The sequence below is a fragment of the Neodiprion lecontei genome, chromosome 2 (assembly GCF_021901455.1).
Source record: "Neodiprion lecontei isolate iyNeoLeco1 chromosome 2, iyNeoLeco1.1, whole genome shotgun sequence".
Classification (NCBI taxonomy): domain Eukaryota; kingdom Metazoa; phylum Arthropoda; class Insecta; order Hymenoptera; family Diprionidae; genus Neodiprion; species Neodiprion lecontei.
Genome location: NC_060261.1, coordinates 14,933,213 through 14,953,926, shown reverse-complemented (window position 1 = coordinate 14,953,926; position 20,714 = coordinate 14,933,213). Strand labels below are relative to the sequence as shown.

The 20,714-nt window shown below is 39.5% G+C and overlaps 4 protein-coding genes across 11 annotated transcripts; 1 reads left to right on the top strand and 3 right to left on the bottom strand.

The window, feature by feature from the left end:
* The first annotated feature begins 143 nt into the window (after positions 1-143).
* Positions 144-931, top strand: LOC107225199 (uncharacterized protein C1orf131). The gene has a single exon (XM_015665577.2). The coding sequence runs from the start codon at positions 250-252 to the stop codon at positions 790-792; it is 543 nt and encodes a 180-aa protein (XP_015521063.1). The 5' UTR covers positions 144-249; the 3' UTR covers positions 793-931.
* On the bottom strand, positions 807-6,806 carry LOC107216827 (b(0,+)-type amino acid transporter 1). 3 transcript variants are annotated; one of them, XM_015654127.2, is made up of 5 exons: positions 6,417-6,806; positions 2,277-3,346; positions 1,977-2,190; positions 1,331-1,636; positions 807-1,204 (listed from the first exon to the last, which is right to left on the bottom strand). In XM_015654127.2, exons 1-5 carry the CDS (start codon positions 6,439-6,441, stop codon positions 1,140-1,142), a joined length of 1,680 nt encoding a protein of 559 aa, XP_015509613.2. In that variant the 5' UTR covers positions 6,442-6,806; the 3' UTR covers positions 807-1,139. The 3 variants fall into 3 exon arrangements, with proteins under 3 accessions (XP_015509613.2, XP_046586731.1, XP_015509611.2); XM_046730775.1 differs by lacking the exon at positions 6,417-6,806 and adding an exon at positions 5,872-5,985; XM_015654125.2 differs by lacking the exon at positions 6,417-6,806 and adding an exon at positions 4,297-4,427.
* A 689-nt stretch (positions 6,807-7,495) lies between these two features.
* Positions 7,496-9,036, bottom strand: LOC107216829 (cytochrome b5). 3 transcript variants are annotated; one of them, XM_046730777.1, is made up of 5 exons: positions 8,776-9,036; positions 8,526-8,690; positions 8,260-8,388; positions 8,041-8,114; positions 7,496-7,881 (listed from the first exon to the last, which is right to left on the bottom strand). In XM_046730777.1, the coding sequence occupies exons 2-5, from the start codon at positions 8,658-8,660 to the stop codon at positions 7,797-7,799; spliced, it is 423 nt and encodes a 140-aa protein (XP_046586733.1). In that variant the 5' UTR covers positions 8,661-8,690; positions 8,776-9,036; the 3' UTR covers positions 7,496-7,796. The 3 variants fall into 3 exon arrangements, with proteins under 3 accessions (XP_046586733.1, XP_046586732.1, XP_015509615.1); XM_046730776.1 differs by having other exon boundaries at positions 8,526-8,714; positions 8,776-9,035; XM_015654129.2 differs by having other exon boundaries at positions 8,526-8,695; positions 8,776-9,035.
* A 6,114-nt stretch (positions 9,037-15,150) lies between these two features.
* On the bottom strand, positions 15,151-20,372 carry LOC107216835 (cytochrome P450 4C1). Of its 4 annotated transcripts, none has more exons than XM_046731169.1 (14): positions 19,252-19,404; positions 19,051-19,183; positions 17,947-18,128; positions 17,757-17,863; positions 17,596-17,686; positions 17,158-17,343; positions 17,006-17,075; positions 16,786-16,912; positions 16,649-16,709; positions 16,431-16,546; positions 16,253-16,321; positions 15,998-16,175; positions 15,741-15,920; positions 15,151-15,663 (listed from the first exon to the last, which is right to left on the bottom strand). In XM_046731169.1, exons 3-14 carry the CDS (start codon positions 18,125-18,127, stop codon positions 15,479-15,481), a joined length of 1,551 nt encoding a protein of 516 aa, XP_046587125.1. In that variant the 5' UTR covers position 18,128; positions 19,051-19,183; positions 19,252-19,404; the 3' UTR covers positions 15,151-15,478. The 4 variants fall into 4 exon arrangements, with proteins under 4 accessions (XP_046587125.1, XP_046587126.1, XP_046587127.1 ...); XM_046731170.1 differs by having other exon boundaries at positions 19,282-19,404; XM_046731171.1 differs by lacking the exons at positions 19,051-19,183; positions 19,252-19,404 and adding an exon at positions 20,261-20,372.
* Positions 20,373-20,714: the final 342 nt, after the last annotated feature.

Sequence of the window (20,714 nt, the reverse complement as noted above, 5' to 3'; positions counted from 1 at the left end):
GAGATGAAAGATTGCTGACAGTACTGTCAGTCAATTTTCGAACACGGCCCGTATATCATTGGTCTATTATATGATTGGCCGCAAATAAAGATGAAGTAGGGAATTTCTTCCAAAACGCACAATGCGATTGGCAAACATGGCCGCAGTTACACGTTCATAAAACTTCCATACCGACCATACCCGCTATCGTCCGACGCTAAGACGTTGAAAACAGTATACCACCAAGTGTCAACGTTAATAAATGAGGCAATGGACGAGTTCATAGTGACGCGAAGTGCGACTTTGAAAAGGAATGCCAACAAGGATTTTATTTCTGTGTCATACACGGCGCCAAAGAAGAAGCGCAAGTCAAGTGAGGTTAAACTGAACGCAGACAAACGTGCCAAGAATGATCTAGATGTAGTCATTCCGACGAATAAAGCCAAGGGGACCCAACAAAGTGATGTCAAATGGCAGCAAGAAATACAGATGAAAAGGGCAAGGTTCGACGTGATCAAATTTGGAATGTCAGGTTTTGACGGAGCGAAGGGAGAAGAGGCAAAAATAGCTCTGGCAGTGAAACTGGGCGCTAAACCACCAAAAAAGAAGGCAAAGAACTATAAGGAATTGAAGCTAGAGAGGCAAAAATTAAAGGAACGCGCACAGAAAGAGGAGCACATGTCAGAACTTGGGAAGAATGTGGCTAAACAACGTTTCGTTAAAAAACCTAGGAGGCGGGATGGTCTTTTGAACAGTTATGGCGTAGTTACAAAGACTCCAGCTACCATTACAAATAATAAAAGACATATCTAAGAAAGTGATTCATATTATTGTTGACTTTTTTTTTATTGTTTCATTACATCGTTCATTGCTATTTCTAGGAAGTATCATAGTATCACGTATATACTATTTCAAGTACAACGAGTAATAAAATAATATTTTAATCTGGTTATATGTATATCCACGGATCCTTTCAGTGAAACCGTTGAAGAAGATTCCTCCCAAGATTCCACTACATTTTTATGTAGTGGAATCTGTGTGTGTGTGTGTGTGTGTGTATATATATATATACATACACATATATGTATTTCATGAAACCAGCTTCCAGTTCCATAATGGAATGATTCGGTAACTAGAAAACTGGTTCATTTGACTGCGTATCAATCGAAGGCAGCTGCAGTTGGCGCTACCTCGAGCAACATTTGTAGAAAAGCATTTACACCTTCTGCAAAAATTCATTTTTCATTTACCATTATGTGGATGTGTACCAATAAAACCATGTAATTTCAAAATCGTTGGCTGCTCCAATTACTAAGCTTACTAAATTATTTTACATGTAAGAGATTCTTACCCATAAATTTTGGAACATAACCATATTTGACGAATGGTAGGTAAAATAGCATCCCAGCAGCTATAAAAGTAGCGGCATACAAATATTCAATTTGCGGTTTATCAATGATCGGGGCCACTATCAGGTACGCAGAGATACCGAGTACCAGTATTGGTATCGGCAAAGGGCATTTGTATGGACGTGGATGATCAGGCCTGGTTTTCCTCATGACCAGTAATGCTACCATTGATCCGCCGTAAAATATCCAAGCAGTGAAGGAGAAAAAGTCAATCAGGGAGTCTATGCTGCCAGACAAAACCATCGCACCTGTAAAGTTACAAATACGATATGTTAGTTCACCCAGAATATGTTTGAAACACATGCATTATAAAGCTTTGATCCAAAACGTGGTTGAAGTCAGTAACAGTAACGTAATGAAACATTAGGGAGAAAATCACTATTTTGCAATTTTGTAATAACTTTGAATAAAAGTTTTCATACTCCGCTTCATTACGGTTTACGAAATTTTAAAGAATCCCAAAGTTGCTTACTAAGAACTTTACCTTAATATGTTTCGGTACAATAACGTTACTAACTTCAACCTCATGACCCAAAGTGTCTGACTGATGGCAAACGATTTTGATATATTCTTTTTATTCAAACGTACCTGCAACAAGAGAGTGAAAAATAAGACCTGGAGCAGGAGTAAAACGTCGGACATGAACATAGCTCAGGCAATCAAGTAGGTGACCTTCTCTAGATGCTGCAAAGCAAAGTCGTCCTGCAGCAAATAAAGTCCCATTGGCTGACCCGAAAGTACTTACGGCGACCGATAACGGCATTAGCCACGCCATCACGCCCAAAATTCGATTACCAAAGGTCTGTAACACCGTCAGGTATGTTAGGACTTGTGCGAAATTAACTATCATGCAAGTTATTGCAGGAAGTTAGATAAAAGTCAACATACCACTGCAACGGCTTCGCTCTCAATCATTTCAGACGGTGACATGACTGCCAAGTAAGAAATGTTGATGAGGGCGTAACAGAGTGTAACCAAAGGAATGCCGATCATGATCGATCTTGGCAAATTCCTCGAAGGGTCCTTAATCTCCTCCGTGACATAATTAAGATTGTTCCAACCATCATACGCCCAAAGCCCAGTGTAGAATGCAGTCGCAAGCCTTCCAAAGTTGACCGTTGATTCGGCAGTATCGAAAGCCCCTCTAAGATGCTGAGTATTGCCCTGTATCAGCTTGTACGATCCGCCAGCGATGACTACCAGAATGGCGATCAGCTTAGCAGCTGTAAAGGCGTTCTGAACGCCGGTGGCGAGATTAACGCTGTAGCAATTGACGAGGAGAATGACAACGATGGCCAAGAGAGCGACGAGCTTGACGACTTCCTCCGGGGGATTACACTCTGCGACAAAGGCCTCCACCGCATACTGGGCGAATGATAAACAAATAATTGCCATTTGAGAGGGTTTTAGAACAAGGGTCGATACCCATGAGAAGAGGAAAGCCGGGGGCGCCCCGAAGGCGTCCATGAAGTACGCGTACTCCGCCCCCGAGCTGGTATTCATTGTCCCCAGCTCGGCGTAAGCTAAAGCCCCACAGAGGCTTAGAATACCGCATGCTGTCCATACCAGGAAGCTCACACCGATGCTACCGGTCCTCACAAGGAGACCCGACGGCGAAACGAAAATCCCCGAACCAATCATAGTGCCGACGATTAGAGCCACCCCACTGACGAGTCCCACCCGTCTCTTGAGGTGAACAGCGTTGTTCTCCGCTGCGTCCGCCCCCTCCACCCCTCCGCCCCCTCCACCCCCGTCTTCGTCATCCCCCATACCACTCCCCGCGCCTTGTTGCTGTTGTTGTTGTTGTTGTTGTTGGAGTTGCGGCCTCCCTTCCCACCCGATGCCGATTCTTGACCCCCCCATTTCTGCTCCTCCTTCCGGCCATGATCTTCCGTTTCCCTGTTGCTGCAACTGTTGCTGTGTTGTATTGCCCGTCTGCGGATCATGCCCTGCTGCAGCTGTAATCATAGATATAACACCACATTAAATTAATGTGTGCTCAAGTAAAACGTGGCCGCCGATTTTTACACAATGTTTATCGGTTTCTTGAATGATATTTTCCTCACGGATAGTTCGGAGAAGCCATTCAGTTGCGGTTGCCGATATAAAGTATTCGTCATACCTCGCTGGCTTCTTCGTGTATTACGGCCGGTTCTTTGTCGTACTAATAATGAATAATTGAAAAACGATCGACCGATTGTAACATCGCTATAACTTTCAGAAAATGCGCCAAAGCGATTTCCTCATTTCAATGTTGAGGTGATGATGTAGCCCCGATTGATTCTCCATCAATAACCCAAAGTTCTGCATGGCTCTACCAATTGTTCCAATTGTATCCGGTTTAATTTTAATCAGTTTCTATCTTCTGTCGCGAATTTCATAATTTTAAATGTAAGTGTGTCATATTAATTTAAATGTTCTATACAACCTCGCATATGTGCTGCGTATTGATTATATGCTTATATATGTGTATGTACCTCATGTGTGACGTATGCAATCGTACACCATTTTTATTCACTAAAAGTACACTAATCGATATAACGTTGTCACATTCAAATGTGAAATTTGAGTAGGAAATATTGTATTCATATTTGGAATTTGGGTATCGCACTGTCAGAAATGCAAATGAATGAATACCTGAAGCACAGTGTCACAGGTGAAAGAGTTCAATTGAAATGAGATTTAATTGGATTGGAATTTGAAGCAGTTGGTAGGATCCCAAACTGTACATATATATGTACGCAAACAACATGCCCCGCTTCAGAGGTTGTTGCAAAATCTAGTAATTCCCGAAGATTCAAATTTCACAAGCACAATACTCGCTACCCACTAAAATATCTATAGGATATAAACTATTCACATACGTATTTATATCACTGTAATAAAAAAGTAGTAAATGTTATAGTACTCGAATATTGACGACGGCATGCAGTTAACACGTTGAACAGCTTGTTTCGCATCCCTTCGCAGTCTGAACTGATCACTGGACAACAATGAGACCGCGACGAACATGCATAAGAAGGTTGCCAGTTATATATATTATACATATTATTAAGTCGTTGAAGTGACGAAAATAGCTTGTGGACCCTGGCCAGGTTATACCTCGTGACCAAGCTCTCTCATTTCCATCCCTTCTCATTTTCTCGAAACGACGGTGGAATCAAATCGTGAAACTCAAGGTCGACTTCCACCCCAAGGTGACCTTTAGCGAACCGTCCGATCGATTCCGTATAAGTCCGCGCGTCCATGCTGATTTGACCGAAAAGTCTCTCCAGACTGTTATCAGCCCTGGTTTTGAAATCTGTCGCAACTTTGTTCACGTTTTGATCCCGCTTTAACAAACCGCCGATTATTTACAACCCATAAGCTCACGAATGTCACATGTTGGCGGGCGTGCCAAATTTTAACGATGCAACTATTCATCGTTACGACTTTGATGAGACGAGCTATCAAGATCACGATGAAAAATACCTTTCACGTTTAACGGGTTCATATATTTTAACACGTTAAAAGTTTATCGTGTTAGACGTATGGGATATAAATCAACATTCAAATACCGTCTCGACATAAAAATATATAGTAATGATCGAACATCTGCTCCTCGTGCACTTAGATCAATAGAACTTACTTTAAATGTTGCACTCTAAATTTCTTGACCCAATTTCATTCAACTGCGTTATATAAAAATAACAATTTTAATGCTCGGACAAGTGTCGCTGCTGCTTTCTTTCGTGAATACAATTTTTATTAACTATAACGTTTACTACCAACCCACGCTGTTGTCGTTATTACTTCGGTTTCGAATGGATTCGATCGCGTAAATTTTACGCATTTCTCAGTTTGTTTGAAACAGCAATACCGCAGTAAAAATTGATTGTGCGGAGAAATATGCTGCGCGAAAGAAATGCGGAATCGCTCGAAGCGTATTTGTGGATCGAAAAGTCACACGTACCGAATTACGAGACTTTGTAAATTGGCACCTGTCGAAAGCTTTTAATAGTTTCGCAAGTCATTCCTGTTTCGTCTACGCGGGATCGTTTAAACCCATTTCAGGAGACTATTGCGTTAGTATAGATGTATTCTAAATCACACAAAAGTCAATTTTCCTTTCCTGATTGAACCGATTGATTTTTAGAGCATTACATCTCGATTTCATCCATCGTTATACTGGTAAATGGCAATTGTTCATGCTTTCCATCTGTACAGAATGAAGCTTTGAAGACTGACAATTAATTCACCATGGTCTGTTACCCGCGATTTGATTAGTAATGATAGTAACGTCTTCGTTGGGCAAGTTACGATTGAACGCTATTACGTCTAATGGACACTCATTCTATACCTCCACACTGGATGCCGCGTACTGGAGATTTGGTCCTGATTCCCGATTGATTTTGGACTTATTTTTTGTCTACACAAAATGTAACTTATTGTATTACGCGTAACTCCATCATGTGATCAAATACCGCGGGGTCATATTACTCACTCGTGCGATCGGCAAGTGTGCTGCAGTACACGTGAACCTCCTCAAGAGTGGACGTGATTCAGAGATTGTAACAACACACTGGATAGAATACGATAACGAGCTACGCCGGTTGGTTTAGTCTACCTATAACATGTGAATAATTTCAGTTTAATGCTTACCCGAAACAGCCTATGATCAACTACTGTGTTTAATTCATTTGTTACTATTCGTGCTTTTGCATTTATTTTGGGGGATACCCCATCGAGATAGTCGTATGCCGGTATCCTTACCCTTGACAGCGCGTGTTTATATTGCCGGTAAAACAACTACCGTTGTGCATATTTGATCAATGGTACCACTCGAGTACTTTACACGTGTTCGATTTGGGAACATGCCAATGAACGTACGTAAAAGCTGCAGATACGATTTGCTGTTCAACTGAGTATGAACGCCACGGGGTATCCGGAACGTGCAATAGTATAGAGGAACAAACGAAGAAGTAGTGATAGTTGTGTGAAAGGGATGAAATAGCTGGAGTTGGAGAGACATTTTGAAATTTTTTTTACCTCGTTTAAAGGGCGCGACATACATGACTCCAGAAGGGACGATGAAGAAGGGCGGATCGTGAAACCGCCTCTCATGACACTTCGACGGCTTTTCAAAACTACCACTTCCTTCGCTTGCCTGCCTGTCTTACTGCCGAAACTTTCCCTTGATCTTTCCCCGTCTTGTCGGCACGATGAAATGCGCAGCTGACGTTGGGGCGCGATTCTTTGATTCACGGTACAAGTGTGATAAACAGCAGTACGAACGTGCCTGAAGCCCGTCGAGTACTGTCAGTGGCCTGAGCAAGTCTGACTTGATTTACTGGGGCGTGCGACCCGCGGCACGCCGGCGCTCGACGTCGCTCGATAGAATTTCTGTCACTAGAGCCGCCAACCCTCGCCTCTCCCGCCCAGCCATTCAAGTCGTCGAGAACTCGGCGTGTGATGTACACAATACTATACTCGGCAAACCAGCCATTCGTCGATTAATGCAATCAATTAGCATCCTATTGCACGTACGCGTGAAGCCCATTCTCCACTTATGAACCCTTGTTAAGTCCTATCTGTGAATCGTATATAAATTAATTACGACCACCGCTGTTCCTCTGTACTGATCGAAAAAAGGTTTTCTTTTGACAACGCTTCGTGCGTTGTTGCCTTTTATCGGTGCATCTATCGTGACGCAGTTAATTACTCCGATCACACCATAGCCGTTAGTTTTTTTTAGATAGTACGTATGTACACCTCACGGACACAGAATAATTGACTCCATATACGAGAAATCGCCTATGCAGGTCTTCCCAAGGAGGGGGGGTATCGGAGTTTTGTAGTTAATTATGATTATTCAGGACAATATGCAATGACGTCCACTATAGTTAGTTTTAAGTTATACATATCCATATTGAAGGTTATTGCAAATTTTTACCATTTATACGTCAGGCATAAATTATACTCTATGAATTTTAAATCAACTTTTCTAATCTGCACAGTTGGACTTAATTTGCCAGTATTCAGTAGTAAGTTCTACCTGCGATGAGTCATACTTATTGTGTTACATTTATTTCAGGGACAGAAAGGTTGCCATGATGTGAGATAGAATATCACCATATAAAATAAGTTTATGTGTCATCATAAACGCAATACATAATATAAGGTTAACTTTATAAATTCAATTATAAACGATTCCACTGTAATAGTACATATAATAACATAAATTGGACCAGTTTGAAATAAACGTGGTTATTTTGGATACATAGAAGCACACCTGCCACGTATAATTTGTATATAATTATCAGACACCATCGAGTGTACTACTAGTACCTAAGCTGATCTCTTGAATAACAATTTTTCCATTAATAACAGTTACTTAAAATGTACCATAGAGCACAGGAATGGTCGTTTTTAATACGGATTGATGAAGTAGCGATACACAAGAGTTGCTAACACTCCAAGCGCTACAGGAATTAACCACGAACGCCAGGAACCACTGTAATTTCAAATTCAATTCATTTACTATAAGTCTTCATTCATATTCATAGCATTTTAAGAGATTGCTGTTCAAGGGTATCGAAAGAAATCAGAGTTATCCGAGGTAACATTCACAATTTTGGATTTCCTTGAAATCATAAAATTTTTAGGCATATACCTAGATTCGTCATCTTCACTCTTTTCACTCGACCAATCTCTGCTCTTTTTTTCTTCTGATTTTGTTCTATCCTCCTGAAAGTTAATGGAAAATCATTGAGACTGTTTCGTCTGAAAGTGAGAAAGATTTGAGGAACTAAATAATATGAAGAAAAGGAAAATAGAATTGAAAAGAACTGTTACAGTGTACAAGTTGAATAACACAAATTTTGACACTCACTTCGATAAGTTCTCCTATTTTGAATGGTTCCATCATATGTCTAGCATCACTAGAATGCCCGACATCTTCAAAGGGCTCAGATCCGTCAATTCCAGCTTGTTCTAAGAGCACCTCTTCGCCACCAGGATGCTGAATTTTCCATACAACATTACATCATTATTGTATTCATTCGATAATGGCAACAAGTAGTCTGCTGCATGCAGCAAACAGGTGACAGACAGTCACGATTGTTGATGCGGTATATTGAATGTACTGTAAATTGATACCTCGTTGAGAAAGGCGGTTACATCGTAAACTTTATTATGGATTATGATCCAAGTGTCTTCGCTATGATTGTGCTTAGCAACTTCCGCCCGCGAGTAAAGCTTCGTGGCAGTTGTCGTCGAACCTTCGGTCGCCATTTTACTTAGCACGCAGCCTCGGGTAACGTTCTTTCCTTTGAAATTGAATTGGAACTGAATCAAAAACAATTTTGGCCTCGTTCACGATTTACTTGATTCGTTGTTGTAACTTTACCCCAAATTAACAATACAACACTTCTCCTAGAATCCTAATTTATGCACTGTCACTTGATCGAATGATGACCCTCAGCCGCTTTATCGGCGTGCGCCAGCAACAGTCAGTATAACCCCACAATCATCACGTAGGTTTTGCCGTTCTTTACTCCCACCACGCCGATAGTTACCGGCAAGTAATGTCCAGTGGCCGCCGCTGCTGTCAGTAACTGCAGGTCACCTGCAGCTCAAGATGCAGGAAACATGAGTGATTCAACTAGAAATTGGCGAGCACGTCTGCAGTCCTTACTCTCTACCATTCTCCGCCAGATGTCTCACAGTTAATAAATTGGCTTTTCCCTAGTTTTCGGTTTGGGTCCCCTCACTTCCGGTTTGCGCACGGGCCACATGGTTCCTTCGTTGAAACCTAACACCCGTATTCATAGCAGAGAGAAAACTTTCATAGTCCCTCCTTATCTCAAGGATAAAGGACGCCTTGATGAAGGCTTCCTTGAATCTCAGAGGCGTCCTCGTTTCATAGTCACAACTTGGCTCTCCCTTCCAGAAAGAAGACATATTTAGGGATATGTCATTGCTTATGGTGGTGAAACTGCTGATCGAAGCGCCACTCGGCTATATTTAAATCTAACTTAAACCGCTTGGCTCTCATTGTCAAGTTGGGTCGGTTGATGAGAGTGCATAACCTCAAAGAAGTTAACCTGTGGACTGGCTGTGACCGCGTCATACGGGTCATAAGTGCATAGACGCCAAGCGCAAGCGCAAGCGTTGGCTACATGAAACGAAACAGCCAATCGCAGTGCCGAAGGTTTCCTCAAGGAAGCTCGAGACCTGCCTTGAAAGAAGGAGGCCAATTAGGCTCCTTATTCTGTCGAGGAAGGTCTATGAAACGTGAAATGAGGAACAAGGAATCCTTGTTCCTCAAGGAAGGACTAAGAATACTGGTAAACCTGCTGCTGAATTTACGTGACGTAATTAGAGTCTATTAAAATTAAAAATCTATTGTGGGAAAAGGAATCAATGTACATCTATATTAATTTTTCTCTGCAATTAGTCTAATTTCGAATTTCCTAAAACTAAATTCTGAAATGTTGTACGTACCGTATTTGAAAAGTTTCTTGACAGTTTTTGGAAATTACGGAATTTTCTTTTGAATATACTCAACTTGTGTAGGTATAAATTTTGTACGCAATCCGTAACAATATCACATTTGAGCAGTGCCCGAAAATTTACTACGTAAATTTTGGAATTACGTAACAAATTTTAAATTTGTAACAATTATATCGTACACGTTCTGTAAAATTGACTGAATTTGGGTAGAACTGGGTTCGTAAATTCATTCAAAATTGTGTTGTGAGTAGGAATTTTGAAAATATTTTATTCATAAGCTATCATTGACTGTGTTGTTTGCCATGCCCGTGTGGACCGTCTACTGTATTATGAATCAAATGAAGTTATGATTTTCCATAAGATAATTTGGGGTAGTAGGTAGGGCGTATGATTAGTAATCCGAACATTACAAGCAACAGGGTTTGGAATACGGGTTGGAACAAATTACGATGTAATTCTTCGATTCGATCTGTGGCGTTTTCGTCGAATACAGTTACTGTGAAGTTGTTAATTGAAATGATGTCCCTGCTCACTTTTAAAAAGTCAACGAAATCAGTGATCGAACCATTTTTTATCAACTTTTTTCATTTCACAGTTTTAGTATATATTTAAGATGAAGTTACTAAACACGTATCGTGAATTTAAAAAATCTGTAATTTAAAATTAATCTAAAAATTTGCAGATCATAAATCGTATAATGATATCCAAGTTTACGATATTTATCACACTAATGTTTGGTAATTTTACTAAACTGTGCTATTAATTAGTAATTACACAATTACTGATACTAAAATTATTTATTACGTGTATAGTAAATTCACAATTTCGAACCCGAATAGTTCTTTCTATACTTCTATTAGTAAATTTACAACAGAAATTTTCAACAGTGCAGTTCACTTGAGCACCGCCGTCGAAGCACAATTTATAAGTTCAACAATAATCAATTCCAATACTGTTGAATGAAATTCATAAACAGTAAAGAATTGAGTTCAAAAATACTTACTGCAAATCAGTTTTAATTTTACATATACGTATTGTAACTCTAATTTCTGTTACCCTCAGATGAGGACTTATCGTTCACACTTTGGCGCGATTTCGTAATCACCCTACATTCAATAAACAATAATAAAACGATATCTGTTGGACGCCAGTCGTTTCAGCGTCAATTCTTAAATAAATATAGGTACGATACGATATTAATAATAATTAGTGAACCCGTTGTATGGTAGAGTCAAGAGTGGTGGTATTTAAGGCAGCTAACGATAATATAATTAAAGAAATCAATAAATAAAGAATGAACTCAAGTAACGAAAAATTAACAGGTCAATCAGTCGTACGTTGTCGATTAGGTTCACAACTTCGAGTCAGTCAAGTTAGATTACAAAAAGTATAGAGATAGTTAATAACTCAGACAATAATAGTTTACAATATTTTCAATAAAATAGAGTCGAACAGTAACTTTGAACGAAAGACGATATTTAATAAACAGAATTGAGCGTAGCTCGAGAACTCTATCAATCAAGCTATCGATAGTTGACAAAAGTGACGATAGTTTGGACAGTAGTAAAAAAAGAGTAAGAAGACTTTATGACAGATTTCAACTAATAGGAAGTATTGACGTTAATTAACAATTTACGAAAATTGATAGCTTAGGCGACAGAATATTAATTGCAGGAAATTACGAGAGACAATTTGCGGGAACGTTATCGATAGACAATAAAATACAAAATTTACAGCGTTTAGAAATTCGAGAGGATTCATAGAGAAATCTTCGAACATGATTTTCGAGAGAATATAAAATTGTGAAGGATCGAGAAATTTAGATAAGGGCTCGCAAGGTAAAGAAATACACTAAATACACGTTATTACGATAAAATCAGCGATAATAAGCAGAACTTGAATTAACAAAGAAGTACGAGATTGCAAGAATTAAAATATAGCAGATAATAATAATCAATACAAGACTTTTACCAAGCGATAGAAAAGGTACGGTAGTATTTAATAATACCTCTATGAGTATTTAGCGGCTTAATCTACGCTCGGACGTACTCCAAGGAACTCGAATTACGATAGAAAACATGCACAATAGTAAATAAAGTATGTATAATAGGCGATATGGTGAATAAAATATCATAAGCACTACTAGCACAGAAAATTAAGAGTAAAGTAAGGTAAAGATAGCTCAAGACACGGTAGAAATGACAGAAGCAAGCTAATAGAAATTTACAGGTAATCAGAGAAATTTACAGATACGAGAGAAACACTTATTCGGCAATTACGAGGTCGCTCAAGGATACGGAATTAATTAATTACTGAAACCATGCAGTCACACGACGGCTTACCGCAACTCAGAGCCGTGGACCATAACACAGAAACTGGCATCACACTATGCAACCAAAAAAAAAGAAAAATACGTTACGCAAGAAAATAGAAATTATGAGCAACTTTTCAACGATACAACAAAAAGGTAGAAGTCTTACCTTCGTCGGTGACTCGGGCTCACAAGAACTGAATTTAATTTAAATTAAACTTATCGGTAACACAAAAAAGAAATGGTGAAAGGAAGGTAATCGGTTTAGAAAGGAAAGATGCTAAACGACAGTGCAACCGATTGAGGGTTTTGGAGAAGAACGGCAGCGATAGAACAAATAGCGATAACAACCATACTGGTAACGAAGAAGGAAAGGCAAAGTAACTGAAGGAAAAGTCTAGATCAACGACAGTAAGGAAGGAACATGATGTCTTCTGCCGGGTTGAGCGTAGAGTAGACGGAGATCGGAGTTCGGCTCGCCGATCTCGCCGGTGTCGTCAGGTGATCCTTTTTCCCGTGATTGGTCGTTCGTTCCCCACCATAATTGGGTCATCCCTCTTGTGGTGAATATTGGTTACGGTTACGTCACGCGTTTTTGAAGATTACCGATAGGTGACACGTAATGTTCCGCCTGTAACTTCTTCTTTGACACCAGCTCGTTTCCAGTCGCTGTACCTCACTGTCAAGGTTACCTATCGTCGGGGACTCCTTGGTGGAGGCACACGCTCAATGTCTTCCGGCCAAAGTTCACCGGCTGGAGAGCGACGGCATGGGTCCTTGCTGACAGGAAAACAGTCGCTTTCATAGGGTGGCGTCGTGATGGTAGCGTATGTCTGCCTACGATAATAACCGTGGTCCTTGTCTACAGGAACGCAACTTCGAGTATCGCAGATTACTCTCGAGGGCGGTAACAACCGCTGTAACGGTAGCAGTTAAGAATCGGTCCGGCGCCTGGCCGGGAAGTGCATCTTTTGCATGGCTTTGTTTACCGATTCCGCGGCATCCAGGAAAGCGGGCGGCTGACTTCTTCTGGAGAAGGTCACGCGGCTGTAGGGAGGATTTTAGCGTCGAGATGGTAGCCTGGTGTTTCTGAAACACACCAGGGATAGCGGCATCAGGCAGTCGGTAGATGAAATCATCGGTAGTAGCTGGTCCCTCGGTGGTCGGGATCGTTGTCGTCCCGGTACCTTGTTTACTTGGGTTGAAGCGAGAAATTACAGAATTTACAAATAAAGAATTAGTAATTAGTAGTTATTGCCTATTTTGTATCGAGTTCGCTTGGAGTACCCCGCCAGGGACGCGTTTTCCAGAAGTTTCCTTTAGTTTTGTGCCCTTGTGACGAGCGGTTATAAAATGCCACGTTACAGTATGTATAATATACATTTTGTAGGAATTAGTTTAATAACAAAACATAATTAAAATGGGAATGGACCGATCCTACAAAAGCAACTTCTAGCGAGTAAATTTTTCTACAGAAAATATTACACAAGTTTTTTTCCACAGAATCCAGTTCTACGGAATAAAATGGACTTCTGGACTGGTTGCACAGAATTCACGTCAGTCCTACAAAAACAAATTCTGGCAGCAGAGGATTGTTTCTACAAAAAAATTATTGAAGTAATTTCAGAATTATTTCGCCGGAAACTGCATTTAAGTAATTTGTGACATTTTAAAAGGTTAGGCACATACGAAACCAAAACACGCCATCCCATGATAAGAACGCTGAAGGTGAGTGTATGAAGTGTATCACCCCGGAAGCTAGAGTAAGTTGGGCTTCACTTTTTAGACAAAAATAGTAGGAGAATTCCGATGGTGCCGTCACACGGAAGGCAGTCCGCAGTTGTATTTTGTCATGTTACCAACTCACAACTGTGGTCTTTTTTTTTTATTAACAATCATACGCCAAAAAACGTGTTTTTTTAGTATTTTGCTTGTAAAAGCAAAACCGATGAAGCAATCTTGATACTGCCAACAGACGAATTGTAAAGGACGCGCTTCTATTACTATTGTAACGTTCTTTGACGTTACGGAAATAAATACGGATCCGCGAGTTTGATTATCAAGCCAAAATCAAAAGCGTGAATAAAATGTTGTGAAAAAGCTTTAATTGCGAAATATGTGTTTCTCGTTTTAAGTCTGAAACAAGACTGTTTTTACAATAATGTTGGTTGACGCAGCAACCTTATTCTTTTGAAAGACATATGAGGTTTATAAACGTCTTTTATCTATGATGACTACTAGGTCATTAAAAAGGGGGCAAAACGGGTGATTTCACCCTTTGTAACACTATTATAAATACCCTTCATCCACTACTTGATTGCTTTCTCGCGGATGGCCGTATTTAGCCATGTTTGGGATCATTTTTTGCTTATTCTCCAACATTTTGGCACAAAATAAAAGTATACGTTTTCGCCAAATTTCGCCATGAAAAATTTTAATTGAACCATTCGTGATGCATCCAGACACACTGCAAAACAGTGCATTAAAAAATTCAAATCGCATTTGTGCAAAAACTGGTCATCTAACAACACCTGTCTTATGCGCGAATAAAGAACATATTAATCACTACTATTATCCGAAGGGCCTGCGCTACAACTTAAAAATGACGGAGTTATACATTGAAGAAAAAAAAATTTTTCTATGCTTTTTAGTCTTTTCTCCGGTAAAAATAATTATCCAATCGCGTGGTTCGAAAACCCATTTTGTTCGCATTTTGATTCTCTACAACTCGTCCCTTGACAGTATTAACATTGCTTCATTAGTTTCACTTTTATAAGCAAAAAACTCAAAAGTTCACTTTTTTGTGTATAATTGTTAATAAAAAAAAGGCCATAGCTGCGAGTATGAAACATTACATAATAAAACTACGGACTGTCTTCCGCGTTACGGCACAGTCGGAATTCTCTTAGTATTTTTGTCACAGAATCACTTTCTACTCTATTGGTTGGCCTATTTTGGTAGAAACGAACTACGTAGAAGCGATTTCTGTAGAAACTGTCATCTTCCAATAAAATTCGTTTTTGTAGAATAGGGTTCCGTAGAACCGGTCCTGCTATCCATTCCATCCCGTAGACGTGGGTTCTATAGAATGATGTTCTTGGCAGAAAAGTACCTGTAGGATATTTCTTGTAGGACTAGATTCTGCAGAATCAAAGCTAACTCGATAAATCAATTTTACTATAAATTAATACATTATCCATAAGTGCTTAAACTTATTTTTATGTCGTATGTAAATTAAAGTATAGCTAACAACTGAACCGAACCCAAAATTATCCTTTGTTCGGTCTCAAATGTAATTAATTTTTGTCGTTCGTTTCTCAATTCTTATCGTGATCGGTTTGACCGGCTTCAACATGAGGTCTGCCTTCAGTTTGATATCCTGTATCGATTGTACATCATCTTTTTTGATGATGTATCTTCGTAGAACCGTCGAAAGGAGTGTCTTCATCGCCATCATGGCATACTTTATACCTGAAATAACGATTGGATCATCTATTATTCCCGACCATTGCTGATAGCTCCTTTGAATCCGTAATCCTAGAATATACCTAGACAATTTCGCGGCCCGGCACTGAATGGCACGTAACAGTAAGGATGTCGTTTCGCAACTTCTTCGGGTAGGAACCTGTCAGGATCAAATTTCAGTGGCTCAGGCCAAAACTCTTCGTTTCTGTGAGCTTTCAAGATTCCAAGAACAACTGAACTCCCAGCTGGTAACGTGTGCTCACCTGAAACCAACAATGCAATTGCAGTGCGAACATTATTAAAGTTAAGAAAATTCAGAGTTTAAAACCGAGAGTCAAACCTATGTCCAAATCTTCCGTAACTGCGCGAACAAGAATTGGCCCGATGGGGAATAGCCGCATAGTTTCTTTGATAACACGTTCCATGTATTCCATACGTGGTAAGTCTTCGTGTGTCACGATTCGTTCGTCGTTATCATCATTTCCGAAAATCTCATAGAGTTCTTCGTAAACTTTGTTCTGTAAAAGACATCGATGATCGTTGCATTGTCATGGCAAAATTTCGGCAACTGTAATAAATCTCAATACCTACACACCTGTACGTTTGGATAAGAAGCCAGCATCAACATTACGAACGAATTTACTATCGCTGTCGTATCATTTCCCTGGGAAACCAAAATTTGCACATTACGTTGGTGAAAAATTTCCGAAATCATAGAACGAATAATACAATCAAATACACGCTCATGGTGCTAAACATCGTGAAATACATACAGCAAGCATCATCGTATCAACTTCTTCACGTAGTTCGTCATCCGTAAATTTTTCTCCATTATGAGTCAGCTCCATGAGAAGATCTAAGAAAGCTTTTCTACGAAATTCCCCGTTGCCTGTCGGTAAAAAGTGCAAAATGGATTAAGAAATTGCACGACAGTCACATTTTTTGACGTCGATAATGCAGCTGTCTACAGTTGCTAAGTGTTCTAACTTACGAGACTCTTTTTCCGGCTTGCCATTGGCTTGGAAATATGCTTTCTTCTTTTTCTGTATCACCTGATAAACAAGACAAACAACGTATAAGTATACTGCAGAATATAAAAACTAAAGTGTTTATAAACGCGTTATATACCTCTTCGGTAAGACTGTGCAAATAATTGACGCACTCTTTCTGAGTTTTGCCAAGTTGTGTCCGCTCAAAGATGAAATCTGGGTGCAGCCAGATTTGGAACATTCTTCTGAATATGCCGCTCGAGATACTGAAACAATTAAGCAGCACAAGCAGTATATTTGGGAAAGTTTCAGAGAAAGTTTGGAGGAGGAAATAATACAGAACTGACAATTCTTCAGACCTTTTTGTAGCTTCAACGTAGCGACAACTGGACTCGGTTTGTGCTCTCACAGACACCCCCATGGCAGTTTCTGTAGTTAAACGTGCAATTCTTTAAATATGAACCAACTGGCGAATGAAGAATGAACCTGAAGTTGGACAATTACAACTTACCGCAAATAATGTCCAACGTACAGAGTGACACGTAATGAAATACGTCGAATTCTGCCCCGTCCAGTTCAACCTCCATTTGCTGATTCAATATTTTCGACTGGATCGCAAAGACTTCCACGAATGATTCCAAGATTCGGGAGTTGAAGGTTGGCATTATGAGCTTCCGGTGGACCCGCCATTTCGATGCTGAATCCAAAAATTTGCAAATTATGATCGTTCTGGATTCAAAGCAAGGGAATTAACGAGACAAAAACGGTCAATGTTACTCGGAGAATTCGCCCTCCCCCCCCCCCCCCCCACATCCCTCCTCACAAAACATACTCATACTTACGTATTCAAGACGTGCGCATGAAATTCTATTGAGTCTGTGGAGTAATTTGATAACTTGTACGTAAGACACGTTGCGTCAAGCATTGAAGTATAATAACGTCAACTTACCGGGGGCCGTAAACAATCCTGTCCCTAACCATGGCCGGATAAACTTGTACAGGTCTTCTTTTTCGATAGTTTTTTGGCTGAGAAAAATCCTCTGGAAGAAATGAGAAATCCGTTATCATTGTACGACGATGTCATTCATCGAAGTCAATTATTTGTTATACCTTCATTTGCTCGGGATTACTAACGCCGAAGAACAATCGGTGGCCAAGCCAGACGCGAAACGGGGAAGGATACGAGTTCAAAAGCTCCATAATCTTCATCAGGATGTCTAAAGTAGTTTGATTAAAACCAAAAATGTGAAAATTCATATCGTTCGAAAGAGACGAATGTATTCAAACACGTTTATATCACCTTCGGTATTTCCGACGAATCCAAGGGCATTACCGAAAAACGGCAGTAACGGAGGTCCGCTGAATTTTGAGACCTGTTTGTACAGACGCAGTCTTCTCAGGTGGTAAATTACAATACTAATTATTCCGCAGAGTATTGCGGATGTTACGATAAAACCGCTGATGCTAACGGCTGTTGTCATTCTGAAATTTTACGGCGATTTTCAGCTTTTTCAGAGTTACACGCGTACGTTTAATTCATTCGGTTGGTATGTGTAACAGGTCAGGGACGATATTTTGACGGACAATTTATTTCATTGGTTCTTGATCCTGTCGAAGAAATATCGCACATACAAATTTGGACATAATCGCCACAATCACCTTGGCCCAAAGTACGTGGATCCCTGTTTTAACGATATCACATTGACCCCGGGACATTTGTTCTACCTTGGCGTCATACGTGCACATAATTCGTAATAACCGCATCTATCTTGTAAGACAGACCCAATACTAACTGCGACAAAGGGTGTGACAAAAGTGTGTTTCTATAATAATTGACTAATTGATCTGACCCGAACTCCATCCAAATAACATATTTTTTCAACAAAGATCGTCGCAGTAATACATGCTTGACAAAGAATTTTCAGCGTTAAATTTGATCCCGAATTTCAATGAAACCTACGATGAGAAGATGATTCTACGGATGTCAAAGTACGGATGTTTTTCGAACAAAATTGTTACATGGCGATCATTTCAGCGATGCAGGCAAAACAGGAATAATTATTTCATTTTATTATTTTACGTTATTTTTTATAAGCCCAACAGTCTCATTTAAAAGACTGGTTAAAGGGTTAATCGGGTAAATAAGAGAATAAATAATCGCATAAAAATAAGCATACGAATAAACATTACATAGAAAAAAAAGTGAAACAGAAACAGAGAAAGTGAAATACAAAAAATACAGAAATAACAGAAAAATTTGAAGTAGATGCTTAGTCGATGTCAATGGAAATGTGTGAAATGAATAACGAAGTGCGTTTGCAGCGAGTTATCACAAAGTGGAATTGAAGTATAATTTGTGGGGTATATAAGTTATAGAAAAACAGGGCTATTTTTTCTGTCGTACCTTAGCCTCTTCTTGAATGCACTATGGTTCTATAGAACAATACCGTATGATGATTCGCGATTGACTGACCATCCCGAAGTTAGCTAACAATAAGTGGGTGCCTCCTCCATACATGTATTATATATATGGCCTCCTGATTGGATTCACAAGCACATATAATTTAAATTTCACCTTGAATATTGTCCAGGAAAAAAAATTTACCTTCAATTGTTTCCAAGTAATCATTTATACCTCTGTGAAATAATTCAACACTATCGACTTAATTCTTAATATTTGAAAGGGAAACAGTTGGGAGCTCGATTTTTTATTTTAATTCACGGAAGATGAACATTCTGATGAATAAGAATTCTCGACCTCGTATGTAATCTATTATAGAATCTTGGTGATCGGTCAATTAAGAAAACGTATTTTTAGTTAACGTTTCGGCCCTTTTAATTGGTTTACCTCCAAACTTATAACCAAAAACCTACATAGAAGCATTTCTACGTACAACAGTGTCCCTACACGCGCATACGGGCTTCCAAAAATTCACAAAGAGGATGTCCCTTTAAGAATAATCGTCTCATTTGTCAATAGCCCGACCTATACCTTAGCCAAAACAATTAATTCATGGCTCACCACCAATATCACACCTCCCTTCTCGAGAGTTAAGGATAGCTTTTTCTTAGTTGATACAATTAAAACATTGATCATCCCGGACAATTACACGTTAATATCGCTAGACGTAATTTCACTCTTTACCAACGTTCCTACAGATCTCGCATTGCGTGCAGTAAACAACCGGTGGGCTTCTTTGGAAAATAAGATCCCAATTCCCCTGATTGAACTTGATAAAGCCTTAAAAATATGTTTTGACTCCGCAATATTTAAATTTAATAACGATACTTATGCACAACAGTTTGTTTTGGGATCTCCTCTCTCCCCAATCTTGTCAGACCTGGTCATGGAAGACTTGGAAACGTCTTGCATTAATGATCTTGGTTTTGTTTTACCGTTCTACTTTCGATACGTGGATGATATTCTTACTGCCGTTCCAAATGAAAAAATAAGTCACACTCTTAATATTTTTAACCGGTACCATCCAAGATTACAATTTACCATCGAAACTGAAGAAAATAACGCCATCAGTTTCTTAGACGTATTGTTGATACACAATAATAATAATATCAAGACAGATTGGTTTCACAAAAAAACCTGGTCACAAAGATACCTGAATTTTAACTCTCACCATCCTTTGTCCTTCAAAATAGGCACCATCTTTAACCTAGTTGACCGAGCTATCAAACTAGCTAGTACAGAGTTCCAGGAAAAAAACCTGTCGCTCATATACAATGTACTAAGATGGAATGATTACCCTCATGGCCCCATTACACCAACAAATTAATAAGAGACGCACCTACATCAACAACATACTCGACAATAATATTGACTCTGCTCCCGCTGAAGATAACGATAGACCCGCTACTACATATATCCCCATCCCATATGTATCCGGCCTTTTTGAGTCACTTAACCGCTTATTCGCCAAATATAATGTCAAGTTTGTTGGAAAAAATTCAAAAGATTTACAACTAGTTTTTGATACAGGAAAAGACAAGATCCCCATAGGCAAACGATCTAATGTCGTGTATAAAATACCATGCAATGATTGCAATCAAGTCTAC